Source organism: Camelina sativa, chromosome 5 (assembly GCF_000633955.1).
Source record: "Camelina sativa cultivar DH55 chromosome 5, Cs, whole genome shotgun sequence".
In the NCBI taxonomy this organism is placed as follows: domain Eukaryota; kingdom Viridiplantae; phylum Streptophyta; class Magnoliopsida; order Brassicales; family Brassicaceae; genus Camelina; species Camelina sativa.
This window is the reverse complement of record NC_025689.1, coordinates 20,889,025-20,913,024: the sequence shown is the minus strand read 5'-3', so window position 1 is coordinate 20,913,024 and position 24,000 is coordinate 20,889,025. Positions and strand designations below refer to the sequence as shown.

At 37.0% G+C, this 24,000-nt stretch overlaps 4 protein-coding genes across 7 annotated transcripts; 3 read left to right on the top strand and 1 right to left on the bottom strand.

Annotated features, from left to right (window-relative positions):
* LOC104787311 (PHD finger protein ING2-like) lies at positions 1,671–4,110 on the top strand. Of its 3 annotated transcripts, XM_010512853.2 has the most exons (8): positions 1,671–1,814; positions 1,936–2,007; positions 2,095–2,306; positions 2,528–2,591; positions 3,252–3,320; positions 3,417–3,496; positions 3,575–3,613; positions 3,695–4,110. In XM_010512853.2, exons 1-8 carry the CDS (start codon positions 1,769–1,771, stop codon positions 3,803–3,805), a joined length of 693 nt encoding a protein of 230 aa, XP_010511155.1. In that variant the 5' UTR covers positions 1,671–1,768; the 3' UTR covers positions 3,806–4,110. The 3 variants fall into 3 exon arrangements, with proteins under 3 accessions (XP_010511155.1, XP_010511153.1, XP_010511156.1); XM_010512851.2 differs by having other exon boundaries at positions 3,252–3,496; XM_010512854.2 differs by having other exon boundaries at positions 1,671–1,831; positions 3,252–3,496.
* Positions 4,740–7,342, top strand: LOC104787310. The gene is made up of 3 exons (XM_010512850.2): positions 4,740–5,004; positions 5,450–6,768; positions 6,846–7,342. The coding sequence occupies exons 2-3, from the start codon at positions 5,458–5,460 to the stop codon at positions 7,236–7,238; spliced, it is 1,704 nt and encodes a 567-aa protein (XP_010511152.1). The 5' UTR covers positions 4,740–5,004; positions 5,450–5,457; the 3' UTR covers positions 7,239–7,342.
* LOC109124471 (importin-5-like) lies at positions 11,899–19,280 on the top strand. The gene is made up of 20 exons (XM_010512849.2): positions 11,899–13,345; positions 13,771–13,974; positions 14,461–14,565; positions 15,013–15,078; positions 15,156–15,320; positions 15,524–15,598; positions 15,725–15,876; positions 16,297–16,432; positions 16,515–16,584; positions 16,696–16,823; positions 16,942–16,998; positions 17,246–17,431; positions 17,524–17,616; positions 17,764–17,849; positions 17,935–18,001; positions 18,075–18,141; positions 18,228–18,364; positions 18,552–18,643; positions 18,719–18,785; positions 18,873–19,280. The coding sequence occupies exons 1-20, from the start codon at positions 12,104–12,106 to the stop codon at positions 19,035–19,037; spliced, it is 3,360 nt and encodes a 1,119-aa protein (XP_010511151.1). The 5' UTR covers positions 11,899–12,103; the 3' UTR covers positions 19,038–19,280.
* LOC104787308 lies at positions 19,651–21,488 on the bottom strand. 2 transcript variants are annotated; one of them, XM_010512847.2, is made up of 7 exons: positions 21,083–21,488; positions 20,777–20,831; positions 20,603–20,677; positions 20,426–20,517; positions 20,248–20,329; positions 20,078–20,161; positions 19,651–19,986 (listed from the first exon to the last, which is right to left on the bottom strand). In XM_010512847.2, exons 1-7 carry the CDS (start codon positions 21,403–21,405, stop codon positions 19,861–19,863), a joined length of 837 nt encoding a protein of 278 aa, XP_010511149.1. In that variant the 5' UTR covers positions 21,406–21,488; the 3' UTR covers positions 19,651–19,860. The 2 variants fall into 2 exon arrangements, with proteins under 2 accessions (XP_010511149.1, XP_010511150.1); XM_010512848.2 differs by lacking the exon at positions 20,603–20,677 and having other exon boundaries at positions 21,083–21,468.

Genomic DNA, 24,000 nt, shown 5'->3' with positions numbered 1-24,000 from the left:
AGCATTCGTCCAAGAGGACCGAGAGATCGACTCAGCCAAGGCAACCATCGGCATGACCGTCCGTACAGCTTTCGTCCTTACCCAAGGACGAGGGCGCCAAAGACGTTAGGATCATGACTCGTACTCTTTTTCCTTACTTTGGGTTTTTCCCATGAGGCTTACCGTAGAAGGTTTTAACGAGGCGACGAGTCCTAACGCACAATGCCGCGTTTTGAAGCCAATGACGTTGTTCCCGCGTTCAGCCTAAGGACGTGGCCTATTTTGTCTTTGCGTTTTGAACTTTTCTAGATCCTTCCCGAGCGACTCCGTAAACGATCGCGACCCGCGCTCACATCAGTTTGCGTGTTCAGAATTCAGTTTTCCTAAAGTTTAGATCGAATTTTTTTTTTCTATAGTTCGGAAACTCGAATGGATAATCGAATCTACCGAACTGGGGGGACTAATTGTTGGTGCAGGATTTAGCACCCACGACATACCGACCTAAACCGAAGGTAAACCGAGTAACTCTGCACATCAACTAAACCGAAGAACCCCCTCTTTTGGGACAGCTAAACGGGCCTATAAGCAGAAGCCCGACGAAGTCACTCAACCGCCTCCATGAGCCCGACCTGGTCATCAAAAAAGGAAGTTTACCATATCTTCAATCCGATATTTAAGGAAAATAAACTTATCTTGTAATCAATGCATTCATATAAATAGAGGGATACCTCTTCCTTGTAAAGTATCCAGCAATTAATACAAAAAACCTCGTTCTTCATTGTTCTTGAGTGAAACCCTAACTTATTTCTCAAAAAATCATAACCCTCTTTATTTTCTAGCTTAAGAGAGAGATCTTAAGTGAATTTGTTCCCCACTCAAACAAATTCATTGTGTGAATTTCAGATTCAACATTCTCTTTTTTAAATATTGCGCTTATTATCGTTTTGGGAGTTAGACCACACTTTTGTGTTTTCACCACGTGTTCTTCAAATCAAGTTTAGTTAGGGTTTTCTTCCGAATTCTATATGGTTTTGATGTTGTTTTCTCTTTTCTAGTGAATTTTTGGCTGCCAGAAATTTCCACGTTAATTTTGGTAATAGAGACAATAATTTGTCTTGTTCTTCTTTTGTTTGGACAAAAAGGTTGTCTTGTTTGTATTCGATTCGATCCCCGAAATAAATGGTTTTTTTGTTCATCAAAAACATATATTGCATGATCTCTACCGTAATCATGCCTAAAATGAATAAAAATAATGCTTTTTTGATCGATAATCGAAGCAAAATATTTCCCATTATTTTGCCTGTTTTAAGATTTGAATGAATATTCACATTTTCTTCGAATTACAGACAAAGCCTTTATCTCGGTCTTCTTCGGAGCAAAATCTAGTATATTTATATATTGAAAATTTTGTGTTGATAAAATTTTTTGAAATAGTGAAATTCTNTTTTTTTTTTTCTCTTTTTTTTTTTTTTTTTTTTTTTTTTTTTTTCATTCCGGCTTCATAAAATTCGAGTAAAGTCAAAGTTCGGTTAAGATAAATTGAGACACAAAATTTCTATACCGTTTGGATTGGTCTGATTGTTTAGTGAATTTCGGATCGGTATGGTAAACCGTTGGGTAATTTTTCCCAGCCAGAAGAAAGCATAAATCACAGATGGCATCCATGAAACGCTGCCGTTTAAACGCCCTTTTATCCGGATCCCACCATTTTCTTAAGCCTCCTAAGCTTCGTTCGTAATCCCCAATTCTAAACCCTAGCTAGCACCATAATTTCACCAGAGATCAAAAGATGGCTATTGCACGAACTGGAGTTTACGTTGATGATTACCTTGAGTATAAGATCCACAATTTCGTAAAATNCCACAATTTCGTAAAATATGCATTACTCGAAACTCTCAGTTCGATTTAGGGTTTTTTTTAATTCAATTCTGGAATCGTAAATTCGAATTCTTGTAGATGCCAGCACTTTCCCTGCAGAGCTTCAAAGACTTCTTAATACAGTTCGTGAACTAGACGAGAGATCTCAATGTGAGATCCTTATTACTACATTTGTTCTCTCTTGCGTTTTGTTTCTTTGCGGAATTGATTATGATGTTGTGTTTTTGTTGTTGGAAGCGCTTATAAATCAGACAAGGCAGCAAACCAAGTATTGCTTAGGGCTTGCCTCACAGAGTTCTAAGAAGGGTAATAATGGCAGTCATTACAATAATGGGCTTGATGAAGAGGAAACAATTGAGAAAATGCGTAAAGAGATTGAGTCTAGTCAGGAAAATGCGTTAAGTTTGTGTACCGAGAAGGTCTTATTGGCCCGACAGGCTTATGATCTTGTAAGTCCTTTCTTTTGCTATTTAAGTTTTTGTTTTTTTGCTGCAGTTGGCTCCTTGAGAATTTAGCTTAATGGCTTGATTATGATTTTGCTAGCATGTGTATGCAGTGTATAACAATAGAGCCTTGTTTGTTGCTTAAAAAGTTGAATATAAGCTCCTTTGGTTGGTTGTTTTAGCCAATTGTATTGTGGTGGTAATTACTATGTTTATTCCGGTTGTAGATAGACAGTCATGTAAAACGACTTGATGAAGATCTGAATAACTTTGCAGAAGATTTAAAGCAAGGTATGTGATATCAACCCAGGAGCTTTCTAATTACTACTGTCATCTTTAAGGAGATTGGTTAGAATTATGTCTTTACTATCTAATCGCTTTTCTCACTATCTAGTCCAAGAATCATGTAAAGACATGGGTCTGTTGATTGATTGAGATTAATCGGTTGGTAATTGATTGAGCATGCCATGTTAGGGACATAATTTATAATCCTTTTCTTTACTAAAAGGTTTGATGAGAAGCATATGAGATAGGGAGTTATGTTTCAAAATTATTGTCTTGTGTGAGAGGACAGGGGTTCTACACCCTGTTGGACGCTAGAGTAAATCTCTTGTGGGTGTTCGTCTTGTTTTGTCAATAAAAATGTCACACTTGCTTGTATCTCTTGTATAACTTCCTCTAGGACAACCCCCCCTAAGGGTTAGCAAAAACATGCTTTCCACCTGTATAAACATCAGTCAGTGCACAATCGATTAGTGATAAGCTTCAGAGAAACAGAAATTATCATCTTCCATCTTGTCAAATCATAGGTGGCCTTATTTTCATTTTTCTCTAGTGGTCATTATGTGAAAACTTTTAACTGGTGCTTTGCATGAAGTAGTTAAAGTTGTTTAATAATGGTGTCTACTATGTTTATCGTATATTTATTCTTTCGTTACACTTCTCTGTCAGAGGGAAAAATTCCACAGGACGAGCCCTCTGTTCTTCCGCCGCTACCTATAGTTCCTAAACAGGAAAAGCGTAAGTCATTCTATAGCACACCTCAGTCCAAGAAGATTGATTACAGAGATAGAGAGTGGGATCGTGACAGGGATTTTGAGCTCATGCCTCCTCTAGGAAGCAATCGGAAAGACCTCACCCCTATTGACGAGCAGCCAATTGATCCTAACGAACCAACATACTGTGTTTGCCATCAGGTCTTGAATACATAAAATATGTGGGTTGTTTGATCCTCTTTCGATCTTTGGTTAACACTTTTGTTAATGTTTTTTCAGGTGTCTTTTGGAGACATGATTGCCTGTGACAATGAGAATGTCAGTTCTGTTCTGTTAGTATCTTATTTTCTTTTTTCTTTTTTATAACCATAACAATGTGGTCGTTTCTTGTTTCGACAGTGCCAGGGAGGTGAATGGTTTCACTATACATGTGTTGGCCTCACACCTGAGACCAGGTTCAAAGGGAAATGGTATTGCCCCACCTGCAGACTCCTACCACAGTCGCATTAATATCATTTGTGCCTGTTAAAAAGGTATTGCTTCAATCATCAGAACAAAGGTCTCCTTCAGCAATTTCCATGCATGCGTAGCTAATATAAGACATACATATGTATGGAGATTTGCAAGAAGTTACGAGATTAATTCTCATACGTGCCAATGGTATCATCTTTGGCACCTTCGTTCATGACCAATCTCATCTTTGTTGCTACTAAAACATGTAGTAAATGCAAGTAGAAGTAAACTTCTAGAATGACAAAACATCATGTTTTTTTGTACACCTCGGGTTAATTCTTGGAGCTTATATTTTTCTTGTACATGATTGTAGTTTGGGCTGTTGATGCGCCTTTGAAATTTGATCAAATGACTTGTTTTGTTTACCCCAAAAGGTAGTTTAAAATCTCAGTGATTCCTACGAGATGTTTAACTTCTACAAGGCCAAAATCGAATCCTAAACATATATGTCAACAATGGATTAGTCCGCCTTAGCCTGAAAATCATTTATCTGCATCTTTGCAAGAGTCAAATACATTCACCTTTTTTCAATTATAAATAGAAGTACGTATTCTTTTTCAGTAGTCGTTGCCTTGTTCGTAGTATATACGGCCATCCTATATAGTAAAAAAAATATAAAGTAGTATAAAATAGCCTCAAAATTCAAATCTAATAAGACCAAAATGACATTTATTTGTTCACGGATATTATTCACACAGTTCAACTCTCAACTATACTGTATAAAAATGATTTGAAACGCAGATCACTAGATCTAGAGAGAGAGAGAGAATGGGACCCAATTGCAACTAATAAAGAGCGGTGAGATTTTCGAGTCAAGAAATTTGAATTTTCAATCTACGATCTATTTTTTTCGTTTCTCAAATTAATAAAGAGATTCATATTACAGATGGCGACAAATATCATTGAAAAAGACAAGACACAGCTTCAACAAAATAAAGAAGCGGACAGACAAATAAAAACCTAAAAACCCCAAAACATATTTTGAAAAATGTGTTATCTGTTGAACCGCGAGATTTTTCTTTTGTAGATTTCGCAGTGTCCGCCAAACTCTCACACTTTTGATTTGTTTTGTTTTCAGTCTGAGATTTCATTTTGCTTCTACGTCGATTTCTTTTGCTTTTGGATTCTAAGAAAATCTTCGAAGGTTTCATCTTTGTACGGTTGAAGCAAAGAAGTAGCTCAAGTAGAAGAAACAGGTACGGATCTGTTTCCGAGATTCATCTTCTTTAATGTTTGCTATTTTCTCTGGAAGTTGTCTGATTTCCCAATTACCTCTGTCTGTGTCCGAGATTCACGGTTCTATGGTCCTTTTGTTTTATTTTTTTTTTCCTTTGGGCGGAAAGTGATGAGATTTGAAAATGTTGGTTAAAAGTTTGTTTATTTATGACTTAAAAGGGCAAATCTTGTGTTGTTGGTTTGATTTTTTTCTTGTGTGGTGCAGTTGGAGTAATGGGTTTGTCTTGAATTTTTGTTCTTTTCTCGTGAAGTTGTTTGGTTCTCTCATATTCCTTGTATATGGTCTTTAATTCTGGTCTGACTCGAGTATGGAAGGATGATATTTTGAAAATGTTAGCTAAAGTTTATGACTTTGAAGAAGTCTGATGTTGTTGCCTTGGTGTGATTTTGTCTTTTCTGGTGCAGTTGGAGTAATGGGTTTGAATCTGAATCCAGTTTTGCGACAAGAATTGGCTAATCTTGACAAAGACACAGAGAGTCGTAAATCAGCAATGAAAGCTCTTAAGTCTTATGTGAAGGACTTGGATTCAAAGGCCATTTCTGGTTTTCTAGCACAAGTCTTTGAGACTAAAGAAACTAACTCTTTGTCTGGTGAATACACCATTTCGCTCTATGAGATACTTGCTCGTGTTCATGGACCCAACATTGTTCCCCAGATTGATACAATCATGTCCACCATTGTCAAGACTTTGGCTTCTAGTGCTGGTTCTTTCCCTCTTCAACAAGCTTGTTCTAAAGTTATTCCGGCAATTGCTCGATACGGGATTGATCCGACAACCAAAGAAGATAAGAAACAACTTATAATCCACTCCTTGTGTAAGCCTCTTACGGATTCTCTATTGGGTTCTCAGGAGAGCCTCACTTCAGGGTCTGCTCTGTGTCTTAAGGCTCTTGTGGATTGTGACAACTGGCGATTTGCTTCGGACGAGATGGTGAACAGGGTTTGCCAAAACGTTGTAGTTGCATTGGACTCAAACTCCAACCAAACACATGTTCAGATGGGTCTGGTTATGTCACTTGCCAAACATAATCCTTTGATCGTTGAAGCCTATGCAAGGTTGTTGATACACACAGGATTGCGAATTCTGAGTTTCGGGGTTTCTGAAGGAAACTCACAGAAGCGGTTATCAGCAGTCCAAATGTTGAACTTCCTAATGAAGTGCTTGGACCCGAGAAGCATATACTCCGAAGTTGAGTTGATAATCAAAGAAATGGAGAGGTGCCAATCTGACCAAATGGCTTACGTCAGAGGAGCTGCTTATGAAGCAATGATGACTTCAAAAAGAATAGCTGGAGAGCTCGAGTCCAAGATGGACAATGGTTGTCGTTCTGCTACCGGTTCGAACTTCGGTCGAAGACACTGTCCGTCCAATGTCAACGGTCATTTTCCTGATGACTCCTTATCACCTGAATCACAAACTGTAGGTTCGTTCAGCGGATATGATTCTCCGGTTGAGTCCTCGCCTATTTCTCATACTTCTTGTAACTCTGAATATGATCGGCGGAGTGTGAATCGCAAGCTTTGGAGGCCTAATCAGAATGGAGGAGGGGTTGATATCTCTTTGAAGGATGGTCTTTTCTCCGGTTTAACTAAAGGAAACACCACTGTCTCTGATTCACCTCTTGTACCGTATGATACTTGTGAAAATGGAGATGAATTTGAAGGGTTTCCAATGCAAAGTTTGAGAAACAACCAGCTGCAAAACACCACTTCTAGTCCTCAGGTCAGCATCAATCCATATTTGTTATATGATTACTAGTTTCGGTTGTGTTAAACATTTCTGACTTTTTTGATGCACAGAGACAGCTTCCACCACGCATCAATGCTGAATATTTCAACATCTTCACCACTCCAAGGAAGCTCATCAGTTCTCTTCAATATTTTGATGATGTTGACTTAGATCATTCAGACATCCAAAGTCCAACATTGGGAAGTGAGATCAGAGAGAAAACCATAGAATCTAGCAAGACTCCTAAACTTAGAAGGCGATTTCCAACCGCGGAAACAATGTCATCAACTGGCACATTTAGTGAAGACACACCTCAAACTCATATGATAACAGGTAGTAAAAAGAATATGAGCTATGCCAAATTTGTTATTGTCATATCTTTTGTTGTTGTGGCTCTCTTTACAACCGTGGTCTTTATGGTGAATCAAGATGATGATGTTGGTTACTACACTGTTCCCACATGATTTACCTCTGTTTACTTTAATCCTAGTGTAGTTTACTTATCAACGTGTTGGTTGTTTGTTATGAACTCTGTACAAGATTTTGAATATTCTTCTACTTGTTCTCATTTTGTTTCGTATGAAAATCTGTTGAGTTAAACAATGTTTGTATAAATGTGGCAAGATATTAGTAAAGGAGAAGACCATGAGAGTACGAAAACTATGATTGAATATGATATAGGGTATAATGCAGTAAGAAAACGTTCATCTACGTTACCATTCTACTATTCATAATTTTTTTTATTTTTTTTTTACTATTTCCTTATCGCCAAATTAACAATACTAAAAGCTTGCATACGATATTTCATACAAACAAAAAAAAAAACACAAAGAACAGTGAACAGTCTAACCTATGATGGCAACAACGGCTAATTTGAGGCGGTGTGGTATGACCTGTGATCCTGAGTGCGGCCGGTGCGGTTGTCCTGAGGAAACGATTATTCATGCCCTATTTTTATGCCCTCTGGCTTAGTAGGTGTGGGCTCTGTCCTCCTTCCCGACATCCCCGGACCTTTTTCCCACAGAATCTGTCTATACAAACATAGACTATCTATCTTGGAGATCCCGACGGAATCTTTCAGCGGATATCTTCCCATGGATTCTTTGGTATATTTGGAAGGCCAGGAATGATAAGATTTTTAACAATCTGGATTCCAACCCGCTAGCAATTTTACAGTTAGCAGAGGAGGAAGCAAAACTTTGGTCTTCGGCCCAAGCGGACACAGTAGAACTGCCTCACCAGATTGGGCCTCACCCCAATACTTGTCCTACAATTTCTGGGCTGTTTTCAGCCAACAGATATGGGAGTTGCTTCCGATGCTTTGTGGACGGATCTTGGAAGGTGATTGATCAGTATACAGGCCGAGGATGGTATTGCATTTCTCCTGAGGGGGAATCTCCCACTATGGGTGCATCTAACCTTCGCTGCAGCCTGTCACCTCTCCACGAAGCTTTAATTTGGACAATGTGTTGCATGATCGGTGCGGATAATGAGAATGTTGTTTTTCTCACAGATTGTTCTGATTTGGTGAAGATGGTGTCTTCGCCGTCTGAGTGGCCTGCATTCAAGACATATTTGGACGAGATTGAGGCAGACAAGAAGGAGTTCTTATCCTTTTCAATAGTCCAAGTTCCCCGAACGCAGAATGGTAATGCTGACAAGCTGGCACAGCGTGCTAGAATCGAGTCACATCAAGTTACCTTTGTAAACGTTTTTCCTAGCAATTGGCTCGTTTGAGCTGATCTTGTATCTTGCTGTCAAAAAAAAAAAACAGTGAACAGTCATGATGAGATTAAGATAAATGTTGTGGTTGCGGATATAAGTTTGCCATTTATTTAACCGGTTAAACGGTTGGAAATGGGTGTGACATTATTTGTGGTTGAAGTTTAACAAAAAAAAATTTACCAAAAATATTTTAAATAGACAAAAAGTTTTAAAAAACCCTTAACTCGATTTGTAGACATCTAAATCTTCAATTTTCAAAATATCGTTTAAATGTCTAAGTTTTCTTTGACTTCACAATTAAAATATTGACTTCTTGGTTCTCGTATGATCTCGATGAAGCGAACATAAGTAGAAAGGTAAAAACGACCGATAAAATAGTCGACATTGATCATTTTGATTAGACAGAAAATGCCAACGGACAATTTAACCTCATAATCATGTTTTGTCTCTCAATTTAAAAACAAATCTAACTAAAGGTTTAAATGGTGACATCGGTTAGGATGGACAAATTCATCAGCGGATTAAAGTGTTTTTTATTTACTATTCACAAGTTTAGTCCGCAGTGTTGGGGCCCAAAAAAAAAAAGAAAACCGCTGCGGATCAATTACGGACTATTTTTGTGTACAAATAAAATTGATCTGCGGCGGTCTACTGTCCGCCCTATTTTTGGATGGATTAAACCGCTGATGGATTTGGTCATCCCGACCGCAGTCACCATTCAGACCCTAAGTCGGAAATAAAGAGGGAGAAGCAATGAAATGAGTGAATAAATTAAGATGAAAAGCAAGTAACAGTGCATCTCGACCAGCTTGTAAAAAGAGTTCGATTGGTTCAGAAAATTCTACAATTCAACTTCAAAAAAAATTGATAAACATGTTCATAAGATTTTTATTTAAAGTTGGCAAAAAAATCATATATTATTATAAATTATAATCATTTTTAAAACCTTTAGTTATTAAATTTAAAATGATGTATATGTTTTGATAAATAAGTTAGAGAGTAAAAATGATATTGAAGATTGGATTTCATATTATTTTGAGTCATCATCTTATAAAAATTATGTAAACATTTTATGTATCAAAAAGAAAGTCTGTTTGTAAAAGATACATTTTTACAATTTAAAAAGTTCAACCAATCAGAAACAATACTGCATAATATAAATAGTAAATTAATCTAAAAATTGGATAGAAACTTGAAAATATTTATAAATTATGAAATAAAAAAAATCTCCTCTAAAACATCTTCTATTATGACATGGAAAGAGTAGAATCTTATTATATAAAGTTAGGTTTTGAAAATTAGCCATTAACAAGATTTTGACATGTGTCAAGTTTATATCAATCTAAGATTTTGAGATTACAAAAAAACAATTTGTTTTTTAAAAACAATATTAATAATATAAAAAATAATTATAAAAAATTACAAAAATTAAAATAATTATAAGGAGATTATATATATATATATATTTCATAAATTCGAAATTATAACATTATTTACTTATTTTAATTTTAAATTATTAATTCTACAAAAAAAAATAGAAATGGGATTAAGAAAAATATACAGTTAATTATTAATTCTATATTTTGTAAATACTCACTTCTATATAAACATAGATGATCTCATATTTTTCATGTAACAAAATAATTTATTCATAAATATTGCTTTCAACTTTGTTCAATTGGTAAAACTTTTTTAATGGAAAGGTAAATTTTCTTATTTTTTTAAACAAATTTTTTTTCCTACTTTCTCCTTTTTCAGTTTGGAACAGGTAAGATTAATATGTTGACCTAAAAAAAAGATTAATATATGTGTCTTCCTTTTCTAATAATGTATTTTAAAATTTAATGTAGTATTTTTAGATTGTATTATGTAATTTATCTTATCACCTTTGAATTATTTGGGATTCATATATTATCGTGCCTATAATTTTCTCCTATTTCATTATTTATGTCAAATTTATTTTCTTCTAATTTTTCAACCTTGATTGGGTGGTCATAGACCCTTTTTGTGCAAACATAATTAATATCATTCATTCAATCCTAAAAGAGAGATAAGCAGTAGAAGCTCATCAACCTAATGGTTAGATAAAATAGGCTAATCAAACACAAGGTTACAATAAACATAGATAGATAGATTGAAAAAACATAAATTATTTGTTGATAGATCCATAAGAGTAGGAAGACTGTGACACCCTGGTTTGCGGATAGGTTTAAAAGAATTGATTTGACAATCTATGTCACCAAAGTGCACTTATCTTTTCGATCAAGGGTTCTGAGAGAAGTCCAGAGTTAAGTGTGCTTGGCTAGGGTGACCTTTCGAGAAGTGATTTGTCGGAATTGTGCGAGTGAGGACAAAACACAGGGAAATATCATATGGCGATTTGTAGGATTGGTAAACAATTATTTAAAACCTCTCGGACGTAACAAACCGGCCGTCGGATATGGTTTGGCCAGGAGTAGATGTGGGGTCCACTGAGGAAGGTGGCCCATGAATTGGGAGTCGGCATGGGGCTCACCAATCAAGGTGGCAGTCGGGGCGTTCCAGAGACAAAGACTACATCATAGTGTGTCAAAGACACTTCCACAAATACAATGGAAATTTTAACATTAGTTATTATCAAAAGATTTTGTGGGAAAAGGGTCTTTAGTTTCATTGGTTGTCCGAACAAGCCATTTTGAGATAGCTAAAAGACGTGAACATGTTGTCTCCACACATGAGGAAGGCAGAACCGAGGTTCTCTCTATGGTGGAAGAGGCTGGACGCAAGGTTATCTCCCCAAGGGAGGAAAGTGGGGCCAAAGTTATTTCTATAGTAGAGGAGGTTGGACGCAAGATTCTCTTCATAAGGGAGGAGAGCGGAGCCAAGGTTCTCTCCATGGTTGGTCATAAACTATTGTGATGATATATCATTGATTAGTATACTATGTAATCTATATTTTTTTGAAATGTTTTTTGAGCCAATAATAGTTGGCTTAATATGTTCATACAAACATTATCTAGGTGGTGTGGTAAAGAATATATTTATAACATATAATGTATTTAGGTGTAAAAAATACGGTTTTAATGGTAATTGTAACATACATAAAAGCTTTGTAAATAGATATAAATCATTATATTATAACAAAAATAAAACTTATAAATACCATACAACAAATTTTAATATATTTTTGTTATATTTAATTTTATTATACAAAACTTTAAACCCGCACATCGGGCGAGTTCTTATCTAGTATTCTAGGATATGGTTAGTCATTTAATTAAAGATTTTGTTTGGTCACTTGTGCCAATTACTCTTTACGAAAAGCCATCATCTTGTTAAAAAATCTGCATCAAAAAAGAAAATCTTTAGTCATAAAAAAAAGGAACGCCTGCGACGCGTATTTGGACCGTATCTAATCACATCTCACAACTGGGGAGAAAGAAAGAAAGAAAGAAATAAAGAAAGCAACCCTCGTAATAATAATCTCTGCCCCCTACCCCCACGGAAACAAAACCCTTTCGTTTCGTTTCGTTTCGTTTCGTTAAACCCCCCGCAGCCGCAGCCGCAGCCGCAGCCGCAGCCGCAGCCATTGGTTTCTCCTCAACGCACAAGCACAAGCACAACCATGGCGGTCGATCAACAAACTCAGATTCAACTGTCCTTCATCCTCGGGCCCGATTCTTCCCATTTCGAAACCCTAATTTCTCACCTCATGTCTTCATCAAACGAAGAGCGCTCCCACGCCGAGTCTCTCTTCAATCTCTGCAAGCAAACACAACCCGACTCGCTCGCTTTGAAGCTCGTTCAATCTCTCAACTCATCATCTCCCAATCTCGAGCTTCGTGCTATGTCCGCTGTTTTGCTTCGGAAACAACTCACCCGTTCTGGTGGAGACGATTCCGCTTTTATCTACCCTCGTATTGCTGAATCCACTCGTTCGACTCTCAAGTCTCTTCTCCTCGCGTCTCTGCAGCAGGAGAGTGCTGCTAAATCTATAGCTAAGAAGGTTTGCGATACTATCTCTGAACTTGCGTCTGCGATTTTACCGGAGAATGGATGGCCGGAGTTACTTCCGTTCATGTTCCAGTGCGTTGTTGCTGATAATCCGAATCTCCAGGAGTACGCTTTGTTGATTTTCTCTAGATTGGCTCAGTACATTGGTGAAACGTTGGTTCCTCATCTGACTACTCTTCATTCTGTGTTTTCTCAGTCTTTAAGACACTCCACATCTGCTCATGTTAGAATCGCGGCTTTGGGTGCTGCCATTAATTTTATCCAGTGTTTGTCAGAGGCTTCCGATAGGGATATTTTTCAAGATTTGTTGCCCTTGATGATGCAGACTCTGACTGAGGCATTGAATTCTGGGCAAGAAGCTACAGCACAGGAAGCTCTGGAGCTTCTCATTGAACTGGCTGGTACCGAACCGAGGTTTCTGAGGAGACAGCTTCTCGAGGTTGTTGGTTCAATGCTTCAGATTGCCGAAGCCGAGAGTTTAGAAGAAGGAACGAGGCACTTGGCTATAGAATTTGTCATTACATTGGCTGAGGCACGAGAAAGAGCTCCCGGCATGATTAGGAAATTGCCACACTTCATTACCAAACTCTTTAGCGTGTTGATGCACATGCTTTTGGACATTGAGGATGACCCGGCATGGCACACTGCCGAGATTGAGGATGAAGATGCTGGCGAGACCACTAACTATGGGTTTGCACAAGAATGTCTCGACAGGCTTGCTATTTCTTTGGGTGGGAATACTATTCTTCCTGTTGCCTCTCAAGTTTTCTCTGCTTTCTTCGCTGCTTCTGAGTGGCAGAAGCACCATGCTGCTCTCATTGCTCTTGCCCAAATTGCTGAAGGTTGCTCAAAGGTGAGGCTTGTTTCTCTTCTCGTTTAAATGTCTTCCTTATTCAAAATGACTTTGGTGGTATACTATCCTGTAAAGTAGTCTTTGTTGATTTTGGTTGAATTTCTTCAGGAGAGAATATACAACTGGTAGATTTAGTAATAACATTGTTTTATCCTCTACTACCTTCCACTTCCACATGTGTCAAATGAGAATGTATCTCTTATATCTAGCCTTTCCCTTCTATTTTATGGTAATTGGCAAAATGTTCCTTTGTATTCTCTTCTATATTTTTCTTATATTTAAATGTCACCGTCGTACTTTTTCTTGTACTTTTAACGAGTTCATTGTTGATGTACAAACTATGTTTATACCTGACTGGTGGTTATCATTTCTCTCATATGTAGAAAACGACTTTCGTCTCTGACATTATCTTGGTATCGGTGTAGGTTATGATGAAAAACCTGGAACAGGTGGTTTCTATGGTTCTGAACTCTTTTCAGCATCCCCATCCTCGTGTCCGATGGGCAGCAATTAATGCAATTGGACAGTTTTCTACAGATGTAGGACCTGAGTTACAAACTAAATATAATCAGTCTGTTCTGCCTGCGCTTGTTGGAGCCATGGATGACTTTCAGAACCCTCGAGTCCAGGTTGGTTTTGTAAATTGCTGCTTTGGCCATTCTGTGAGCGAAAATGTGACTCATCACTATGTATTGTCTCTGGTTAACAAAAGCTAATACCTAGATTTTCAAAATATGCAGCAGCGATATCAAAAGTTAACAAAAGCAAACCTAGTTGTCTTTTAGGCATTTTAATAGGGCTTTTAGTTGTTGAAAAGTCTCACTTAATCTCATACCAGTGTCCCAAAGTTAGAAGTAAAAGCAAATAAGAGAATCATTACAAAATGTATCCTGCACTGAAAGTTTAAGTTTCTTATTGACCTGCTTTCTTTCTATCTTGCTCATGATTTCTTTTATCTTGCTCATCATTTAAATTTATTACCAAGACTGAGAAGTAGAAGCTGATAATTTTTGTTTTAAACATTGAAACTAGGATATTCTCATTGATTTTCATTTTTCATTCTGCTTATCCTTTAGCGTGAGTTTCTGTAATGAGGTATCCCTTTCGTGGTACAGGCCCATGCTGCTTCCGCTGTTCTTAACTTCAGTGAGAATTGCACGCCAGAAATTTTAACCCCTTATCTGGATGGAGTTATTAGCAAGCTTCTTGTACTGCTTCAGGTACGTGTCATAAATGCTCATTTAATTCATGTGTTTCTTTGTCGTTGATGAAATTCCTTGAACCGAATTGCTAATTTTTATTTGTCTAGAATAAATACTACTTTTTGGAAGTTAATAAATATGTGAAACCTAACATGGGGTCACGCTGATAGACTAGTACAAAAGGGTTAGTGTTTGTTGGAGTTTGTTTTAGCCTTGCCAAGATTTCTTCTTACATTTCTGAAGACTGTCAACTCTCTCACATTTTTCACGTCAAGTCTATTTTTACATACTTGAGTATTACATTTGTCATTGAAGTGTTTTGGATACCTAATAATCATCAAACTAGTATATTTAAAATCCAATTTCTTCACTGGCAAATCATCTCACAGTTTTAAAGTGCAGATCTTTACTAGATGAGGGTTTGTAGGTAGCTTTCTTACCTTATTATATCTGGGTATAATGCAGAATCAAAAACAAATGGTGCAAGAGGGTGCTTTGACTGCTTTGGCGTCAGTTGCTGATTCTTCACAGGTGTTTATATGCTCCTCCGTAAAGGTTTTTTTTATAGTATAATTTGATGGTCACTGATCTAACTTGTTTTTTAACAGGAGCTATTCCAAAAGTACTATGATACTGTTATGCCTTACTTGAAAGCTATCTTGGTCAATGCAAATGATAAAGCTAATCGTATGCTTCGCGCTAAGTCAATGGAGTGCATTAGTTTGGTTGGAATGGCTGTTGGAAAGGAAAAATTTAAGGACGATGCAAAGCAGGTAAAAATATGGATGTTTCATATTCTTTTAAATCCTTGTGCCAAATGGTGATTTAGATCTCTACTTCCACTACTTGGACAAATACGATTAATTTTCATTAAGGAAATTCCTTTTCGTCTCTTCCTAAATCAATCCTATCTTATTAGTACCGGAAGTAATTACCGAATCAAACAGTAGCCTTAAAGTTGATTTTTTGTGGAAAGGTCATGGACGTGCTGATGTCCTTACAAGGTTCGCAATTGGAAGCGGACGATCCAACGACAAGCTACATGTTACAGGCAAGTTTCCGAACTTCAAACCTGAATTAAATATTTATTATCTTTTTTTTGTTGTTCATCCATTAGAAGCTTAGAGGGAACGTAAATTGAAATTTGTTCTGATTGATCTAATTAATACATATGCAGGCTTGGGCTAGACTCTGCAAATGCCTTGGACAAGATTTTATTCCTTACATGAGTGTTGTTATGCCCCCTTTGCTTCAATCAGCCCAGCTCAAGCCAGATGTTATCATTTCATCTGCAGATTCAGATGCAGATATTGATGACGACGATGATAGGTATGACATGGTTACATCCCAGTGCTGTTTAAGAAATATTTTCCTATTGTATACCTCAAGAATATGTATATATTGTGGAAGACGTTGCAGAAGTATAATTTTTAATTTCAAGGTTATAAGTACCCACTCTATCCATTTAACTGACAGACCTGCTAATCAATTATCAGTTCATTAGCTTTTCGTTTTATTTTCCCTCTTTATCCCTGCTGGAACTTTCCTTGTTTCCTTTTTTTGCATTCTACCTTTTTCCCCTGTTTCGTTGCCCATTTTAGATTAAATGTCAACGTTTGGTAAATGGAACTTGATATGGTATGCAAGCAACCTTTTGACTGTGTTCGCATTTTCAGTTAAAAGAATTTTACTCGAGTTGGATAGCTGTTTGTGGTATTCACTTTGATGTGGTTTTATTTCCTATTTCAGCATTGAGACCATTACTCTTGGTGACAAGAGGATAGGGATCAAAACTAGTGTGTTAGAGGAGAAAGCTACTGCCTGTAACATGCTGTGTTGCTATGCTGATGAGCTAAAAGAAGGGTTTTTCCCTTGGATTGATCAGGTATGGCCCCTGTACTTTGCTAACTTTCATAGTACGGAGTTTCATTGGCTTCCATGGTTCTTATACTGTTTTGGAAAAACAGGTTGCTCCTATTTTAGTTCCTCTTCTCAAGTTTTATTTCCATGAAGAAGTTAGGAAGGCTGCAGTATCAGGTGTGATTCTCGAGCATCTTTGTTGTCTATGTTTTCTTGGGTTTCAGTTATCCTTCTCTGTGTTACTACAATGAGGGCTTCAGTCACATTATCGAATTTTGTGGCGGCTAGGTATGCCGGAGCTGTTACGCTCAGCCAAACTTGCTGTGGAGAAAGGGAAATCTCAGGGTCGTAATGAATCCTATATAAAGCACTTGAGCGATTATATAATACCAGCATTGTTGGAGGCTTTGCACAAGGTTAAATTGGCTTTACATATTGTGCTTTGGCCTAAAGAATGATGTCTTCACTTTTAGTTTTTATATGAAGAATAACCTATTTATTATACTTGTTCATTTTTCTTCAACATAACCAAAGGAGCCTGAGGTGGAGATTTGCGCAAGCATGCTGGAGTCATTAAACGAGTGTGTACAGGCTTGTAGTTTCTGACCCTGTCTTTTTGCATTAGCAATTAGCTCAATTAGGACTTCCAACGAGGGTGGAAATGAAGAACAGCTTTGCTTTCTTTTTCTAAGGGGCCAAATGTATTCCAAATACAGAATATTCATTGCCCTCTTCTCTTTTTCCTCTTCACTCAATTGATAGAATCTTGGAAAGTATTTTTTTTCCATTGTATGGTAGCTTGTTTTAGAAAATAATATAACCTAAGTAATTGTTTCAGATTTCTGGACCCATTCTAGATGAAAGCCAGGTAAGGGGCATTGTAGATGAGACTAAGGAGGCAATAATAGCTAGTTCAACCAGACGGACAGAGAGAGAAGAGAGAACTAGGGCAGAGGACTTTGATGCAGAAGAAAGCGAGATCCTTAAAGAAGAAAATGAACAAGAAGAAGAAGTTTTTGATCAGGTATGAGCCTTATTGTTTGTGTTAGTAAGGCATCAGTTCTAACAGATGATTCCAGGATATATTGATTTAACTCTGTCTCCCTTTTCGTGAAGATTGGTGATTTACTGGGTACGTTAATAAAAACATTCAAGACCTCTTTCCTGCCCATGTTTGATGAGCTTTCATCTTACATAACTCCCATGTTGGTAAGTTTTTTCTATATGCTCTCTAGACTTTCTATCTCTAAATGTTTGTTGGACATTTTTTTTTATAAAAAGATATTAACCGAAGAACGAGTGCTATAATTTGTTCACCAAATGTGATTGTGAATTTCTATGGTTTGTTCTATGCAGGGTAGTGATAGAACGACAGAGGAGAGAAGAATAGCTATTTGTATATTTGATGATGTTGCTGAGCATTGTCGTGAAGCAGCTCTTAAGTATGTTGTTCTATTATCTTTTTCCCTGTTCTTCTCTGACTATTAGATGTTTCAGCAACTGTCTGATATATGTACTGCTATGCAGATACTATGATACATTCGTTCCTTTTCTTTTGGAAGCATGCAATGACGAGAATGCTGATGTTCGGCAGGTATGTCCCACAATAATCTTCTTCAGTTTGACAGAGTTCGGGATCATTTAGCTTCTTTTTTTTCTCAATTCAGGCTGCTGTGTATGGAATTGGAATTTGTGCTGAGTTCGGCGGTTCTGTTTTCAGACCTCTTGTTGGAGGTAGCTTCATACATACGATTCCGTTTCTCCATGTCTATGAGGTTCTTGTTACATTGGTGTAAATGCATATCATGTTTTATCTGTAGAGGCACTCTCCAGATTAGATGTTGTCATTAGACATCCTAATGCTCAGCAGTCTGAGAATGCCATGGCCTATGATAATGCTGTTTCCGCTCTCGGAAAAATATGTCAGTTCTACCGAAGCAGTATTGATGCTGGAAAGGTAAAAATATCTAGGCTTCCTCTACTACATTCTTCTTCACAGTGATATCTAATGTTTATTCTTTCCGTCAAATCTTGCCCGCTTATGATGGGTTTTTGCATTTTTTTTGCCTGGTGATTAATTAACATGAGTGTAACAGCTTATCATTGAACATAGCTTTTGACGAGAGATTTTTCACTCTTACCAGATTGTTCCTGCCTGGTTAAACTGCTTGCCGATAAAAGGAGATACAATTGAGGCTAAAATTGTCCATGACCAGCTTTGCTCAATGGTGGAGAGGTAAAATTACATGTTTTTTTTTTTTTTTGTGTTACTACTTTAGGGTTGTTATTGAAACCTGGACTCCCTGTGCAGGTCTGACCCAGATCTATTAGGACCCAATCACCAGCACCTTCCAAAAATAGTTGCAGTGTTTGCTGAGGTATAACTACACTCCGTACCAAGTTGCAACACCATGAATTGATATCAGTTTTTGTATGTTTGTTTGTAAATATTCTGGTTTGTGTAGGTCTTATGTGCAGGCGGTGCTCTGGCAACGGAGCAAACAGTGAGCAGGATGATAAATATCTTAAGACAGCTTCAACAGACATTGTCTCCATCAGCTCTCGCATCGACATGGTCATCTCTGCAACCACAGCAACAGCTTGCACTACAGTCCATCTTCTCCTCTTAGATCTCTTATATTCTTTTTGGGAATTTGGCATGACAATGAAGATGATCCACAAAGGTATCTCTCTCGAAGGTGTGCATAATGTTTGATTCTTGGCTTGCTGCTCATGAAACGGCAAATGTTAAGTAGTGCCCAGAGAAGGAGAAAGTTTTGAGGTGTTCTTTTTGTGTTAAAACATTGTTGCTTAATCAAATTTTGATGGTTTTGTTATTTACGTCCAATCCATTTGGTTTGCTTAGGTATCCATTGACCTCTCTACGTGCAACTATTTGATACGATCTTGAGATGCTTCGATTAGTTTGGTTCCGTAGGACTAGTAGACACAAAGAGGTTTAGGGTGCGATATCTTACTTTTCCTGATTCTCATTAAAGAAAACAAAATATAAGTATTTCGAGATTACATTCTCTATAGGTGGACAAATATAATTCCATAAAAATGTAAGCAAAATAGTATACGTATTTTGAGATTGTTAGGATATATTGGTGCCGTTTTAAGCAATTTCGAAAGTTGGTGATGTGGGGATTGTATCAACTGTATTCGAGTAAAGCTTATCTAGGACAGTAGCAACACGAATACATTAAGTTGTTCAGAGAGGTTAACCAGATCCTCGTGCAGAAGTCATGAATTCTGAGTTCAAATCATGATTGTTAGTTTATGGTTGACATTATTTACGTACTATATATACATACAATATAACAAGTCCACGACAAACTGTGAACAGTTTGAAGTTAAGCTAGATGAATCTACATATGCGATCGAGCCACGATTCTATATATACGAGATGGAACGACCTTTTTTGTTCCTCGATTCCTGAGAGAGAAACTGCTATGGCTCGGACAAAGGTTTCGCCAGATACTGACGCCATTCTTCTGGCATTCCTTTATTCGATCTCAGCATCCTTATAGCTGCATTGGTTAATGGTATTGCAACAATGTCATAGTCTTTTGGTTCCTGCCATTACCAACAAAATGTCTTGATTTACACGAAAACAAAGGTTTTGTTGCTTATGGACTGGTAATTGGAAACTATATATGAGAAATACCTTTGGGACCTTGAGTAACTTCATCTGTGCTTCTTCTACTGTCTTCTGACCTTTCCTTGAGTTGCATCTTGAACATGCAGTTACCTATGTTACCTTAACAAATTAAATTGTTTATTTTTACCCATCGATCGGCAATTGATTCTACTAAGTTAGCAGAATCAACCACATACCAGGTTTTGCCAAGTCCATTCTCCACCTCGAGAGATTGGTATAACATGATCAATGGTCAAGTTTTCACGGGAAGAACAATATCTATATCCAAACAAAATTTCTGTCAGCAAGAATAGTCTGATTCAGCAGAAAAGAGAAAACGTACGTCTTGTGACTGGACACAGACAAACTACTCACTGACAAGTGTAATCGTCTCGCAGTAAAATGCTTTTACGACTAAGTGAGTTTTTCACTCTTCTTCTTTTGACAACCTGAAGCAAATGTGGAACCTGCACCAAGCGATGAATGAAGCAAGCTTCAAACTGGTAAAAGGAGATTAAAAAAAAAAAAACTAAACTCATGTACTCTACATACCCTTAACACAGCAGGTATATAGAATGAACCAGTAGGAGAACTAACAGTCTGATCATAATACTCCAGAACATCGGCCTAGACAAGGCAGTATCGAATATACAAATACCTGAATTAAGGATTCTTATGTATCAAAATATATAGTTATCAAGATGGGTTTGAAGTTTTTGGTCTAACCTTATCCATGTACTCGAGACAGATTGCGCGCTTCCAGCAAACCACATTTACCGGCCTATAAAAGGATAATTACTCCAAAGTTGATAGACAAAAAATAACAGATTAACCCCATTTACCGGCCTAAAAGTGTCACAATCCCTAGCTACCAAATTTTAGAAGCAGCCAATAATTCAAAATTTGCAAGAATTAATTAATGCTTTCTTTAATTTCAATCATCAATATTAATAACAAAAAAAACGAAGAATCGAGTGAAGTAAAAAATCATAATAAGATGGTAATCGGTAACCAAACACAAAAGATTCAGACCTGTATGAAATGTCAAGAACCAAGCCTCTGAAGCAAGACAGATCATCAGTCTCTAAACCATCATCAAAATCCCACTCATCGTTGTCTTCGTCAATACCAAGATTTTTCTCGGTGTTATCGAAATCTCTGGTTTTCTTTCTCTTAGAAGGAAAAGAGTAAGACGAGAAAATTCTCGCACCAAACTTTAATCGGCTCCTATTATGAACCGGAACCAAGGGAGAGCCACCACCGGCCATGTAAAAAAGGCTCTGCCGGAATTGGTCTCTCGAGGATAATCCATCGTTGCTAGAGAGAAGTTTAGGTCTCACAGCGAAATGTGCCATTTTGATTGAAGAGAAACCAAAGGGTGATCCAGGTCTTGGAAGATAATTATTATAAGCAAAAGAAATTATTTACACTATTTGGACATGAGAAGAGCCGTTAACCACAAACTGATTCATTTCTGTAGAAAATATCATACTCTATGAAATGACGAATATGGCCTCGTATCCTTCTCACACCCGATTATCTGTACAATTTTTTTTTTTGTTTCTTTGAGTACATCAAATACATAGTTAGTTAGATAAGCTTTGCGTAATTACGCAAAATTTTAAAATAGAAAATAAATTGTTAATGAAAATATTTGAATTTTGAATTACCGTACACTTTTTAAGATATAATCTACATAAAATAAAATAAAAAATACATAAACCAATATTATTTTAATAATTTTCTATATGCCACAATAAGTAATAATTTTCATTCATGTCAAAATAAATTTAACTACGTTAAAATTTATAAAATATAATATACATCCGACAATTTCTGACGAAATATTGAAAACTTAAGAGAAAAATCTTTTATAAGAGAATCTTCGAAATCGTTAATAATTTCAATGACTTCAAAAACGTCACTAATTTTATAAAATGACAGTCACTTTGAAGAAAACTGACCCAAAAGTTAAAGTTACAACTTGAAGAAAATACAACTAGGTTTTGTCTTCTCTGTGTTTCATTCGTAACAAGAATTGAAAATCATTTCTTAAGGTTTGATTGAGAAAGTTTGAAGAAGTGGAAAGATTTGGCTGTGAATGCAATGCGCGAAAGGGGAAGCTCCAATCGGAGTTACACCTAGGCCTCTCACGCTTGTATATATATTGTATTATGTATCTAAAAAAACTCAGGCCGTTCTATTCCCATCTTCACATGGTATCAGAGCCATGCTAGATCCTAAATTCTAAAAGTTTGTGTCAACGGTTTAGATCATGACTGAGATAGAGAAAACTTTAATGAGTGAACGAAAGGGTAAAGAGATCGTGAAGGTGCAAGAGAATCCAACATCCTTGCCGCTGTACTTGCATCCATCGGAAGGGCCAGAAAGTTTGATTACAACGGTCCAATTAAAAGGAGATAACTATGAAGATTGGTCTAAGCATGTGCCGAATGCCTTGCATACCAAGAGAAAGTTGGGTTTTATTGATGGAACCTTGGAGAAACCGGCAAAGACGGACGAGATTGAACAGTGGGAGGTTGTTAATGCAATGATTGTACCGTGGCTTATGAATACAGTTGAGCCAACGTTGAGAACGACAATATCGATGGTGGATGATGCACACATATTGGATGTTTATAAGCCTTTGCACAAATGTTCGTGTGGAGAACTTGCAGCTCAGCTGGAACAAGATAGATATGAGGAACGTATTCATCAGTTTTTGATGGGTTCAGATGATGTGAGATTTGGTGGAATTCTTTCTACTTTGACCAACATTGAGCCAATGTTTTCTTGGGAATTCAAGTAGCAAGGTCTTCTCAGGGAATTTACATATCTCAGTGGAAATATGCCTTAGATATTATTAACGAGTATGGTTTATTAAGTGGGATACCAGTTTGTACACCTATGCTTCAAAATCACGAATCGAAAAAAGATAAGGGGGAGTACTTCGAGACGCTGGAACAATATCGGCGTTTTGTTGGGAGGTTGGTATATTTAACGATTACACGGTCAAAAGCTTATGTATGTTGTACACGTTCTTGCTCAATTTTTGCATAAGCCTCGGCTGAAATATTGGTGGGCTGCGTTGCGTATTGTTTGTTACCTCAAGAACAACTTGGGGTAAGGGATCTTATTCACGGCTAATGGTGACTTGTCTATCTTTGCATATTACGACTCTGATTTTTCTACTTGTCCGATATCACGTCGGTCTCTTTTAGGATATTTTGTTTTATTGGGTGGCTCTCCCATAGCATGGAAGACCAAGAAACAAGGTGTTGTCTCTCAATCTCCAGCGGAAACAGAGTATAGGGCTATGTCTTTCACCACCTTGGAGCTCAAGTGGATTTCCAGTCTTCTATCCGAGGTTGGTGTCTCGTTGGTAGGCTCTCTTAAAATACATTGTGACAACCAAGCAACTTTCCACATTGCAGTGAATCCCGTCTTTCACGAGCGTACCAAACACATTGAACGTGATTGTCATTACATACGCGATAAGATTCAGAATGATTTGATAAAAATGGTCTATGCGACAAGATTCAGAACATATATATTTACTAAAGCCTTTGGAACACAAGCGTTTGAGTATCTTTGTGGCAAGTTAGGCATATGCGATCTTCATGCGCCAACTTGAGGGGAGGGGGTACTAAGGGGTGGATTTGTAAATATTGTATTGTCTTAGGTTTTCCTTATTTGCCTAATAATATAGGCTTTTTACGCTTGCATATATATATATATTGTATTATGTATCTAATTATGTATCTAATAAGACTGTAGATGACGAAAGGTATGTGTTTTGTTGTTGTATTAGAGCACTGTACTAAGGTGACTGTGTTTTCTATAAACCAACTGTAATTGTGAAATGTGAACAAGTATGTAAACAAACTGAATAACTTAGGGGTTTTATTCAACTTGACATTTTAATTGATTTGTATAAAATTCACAAATTT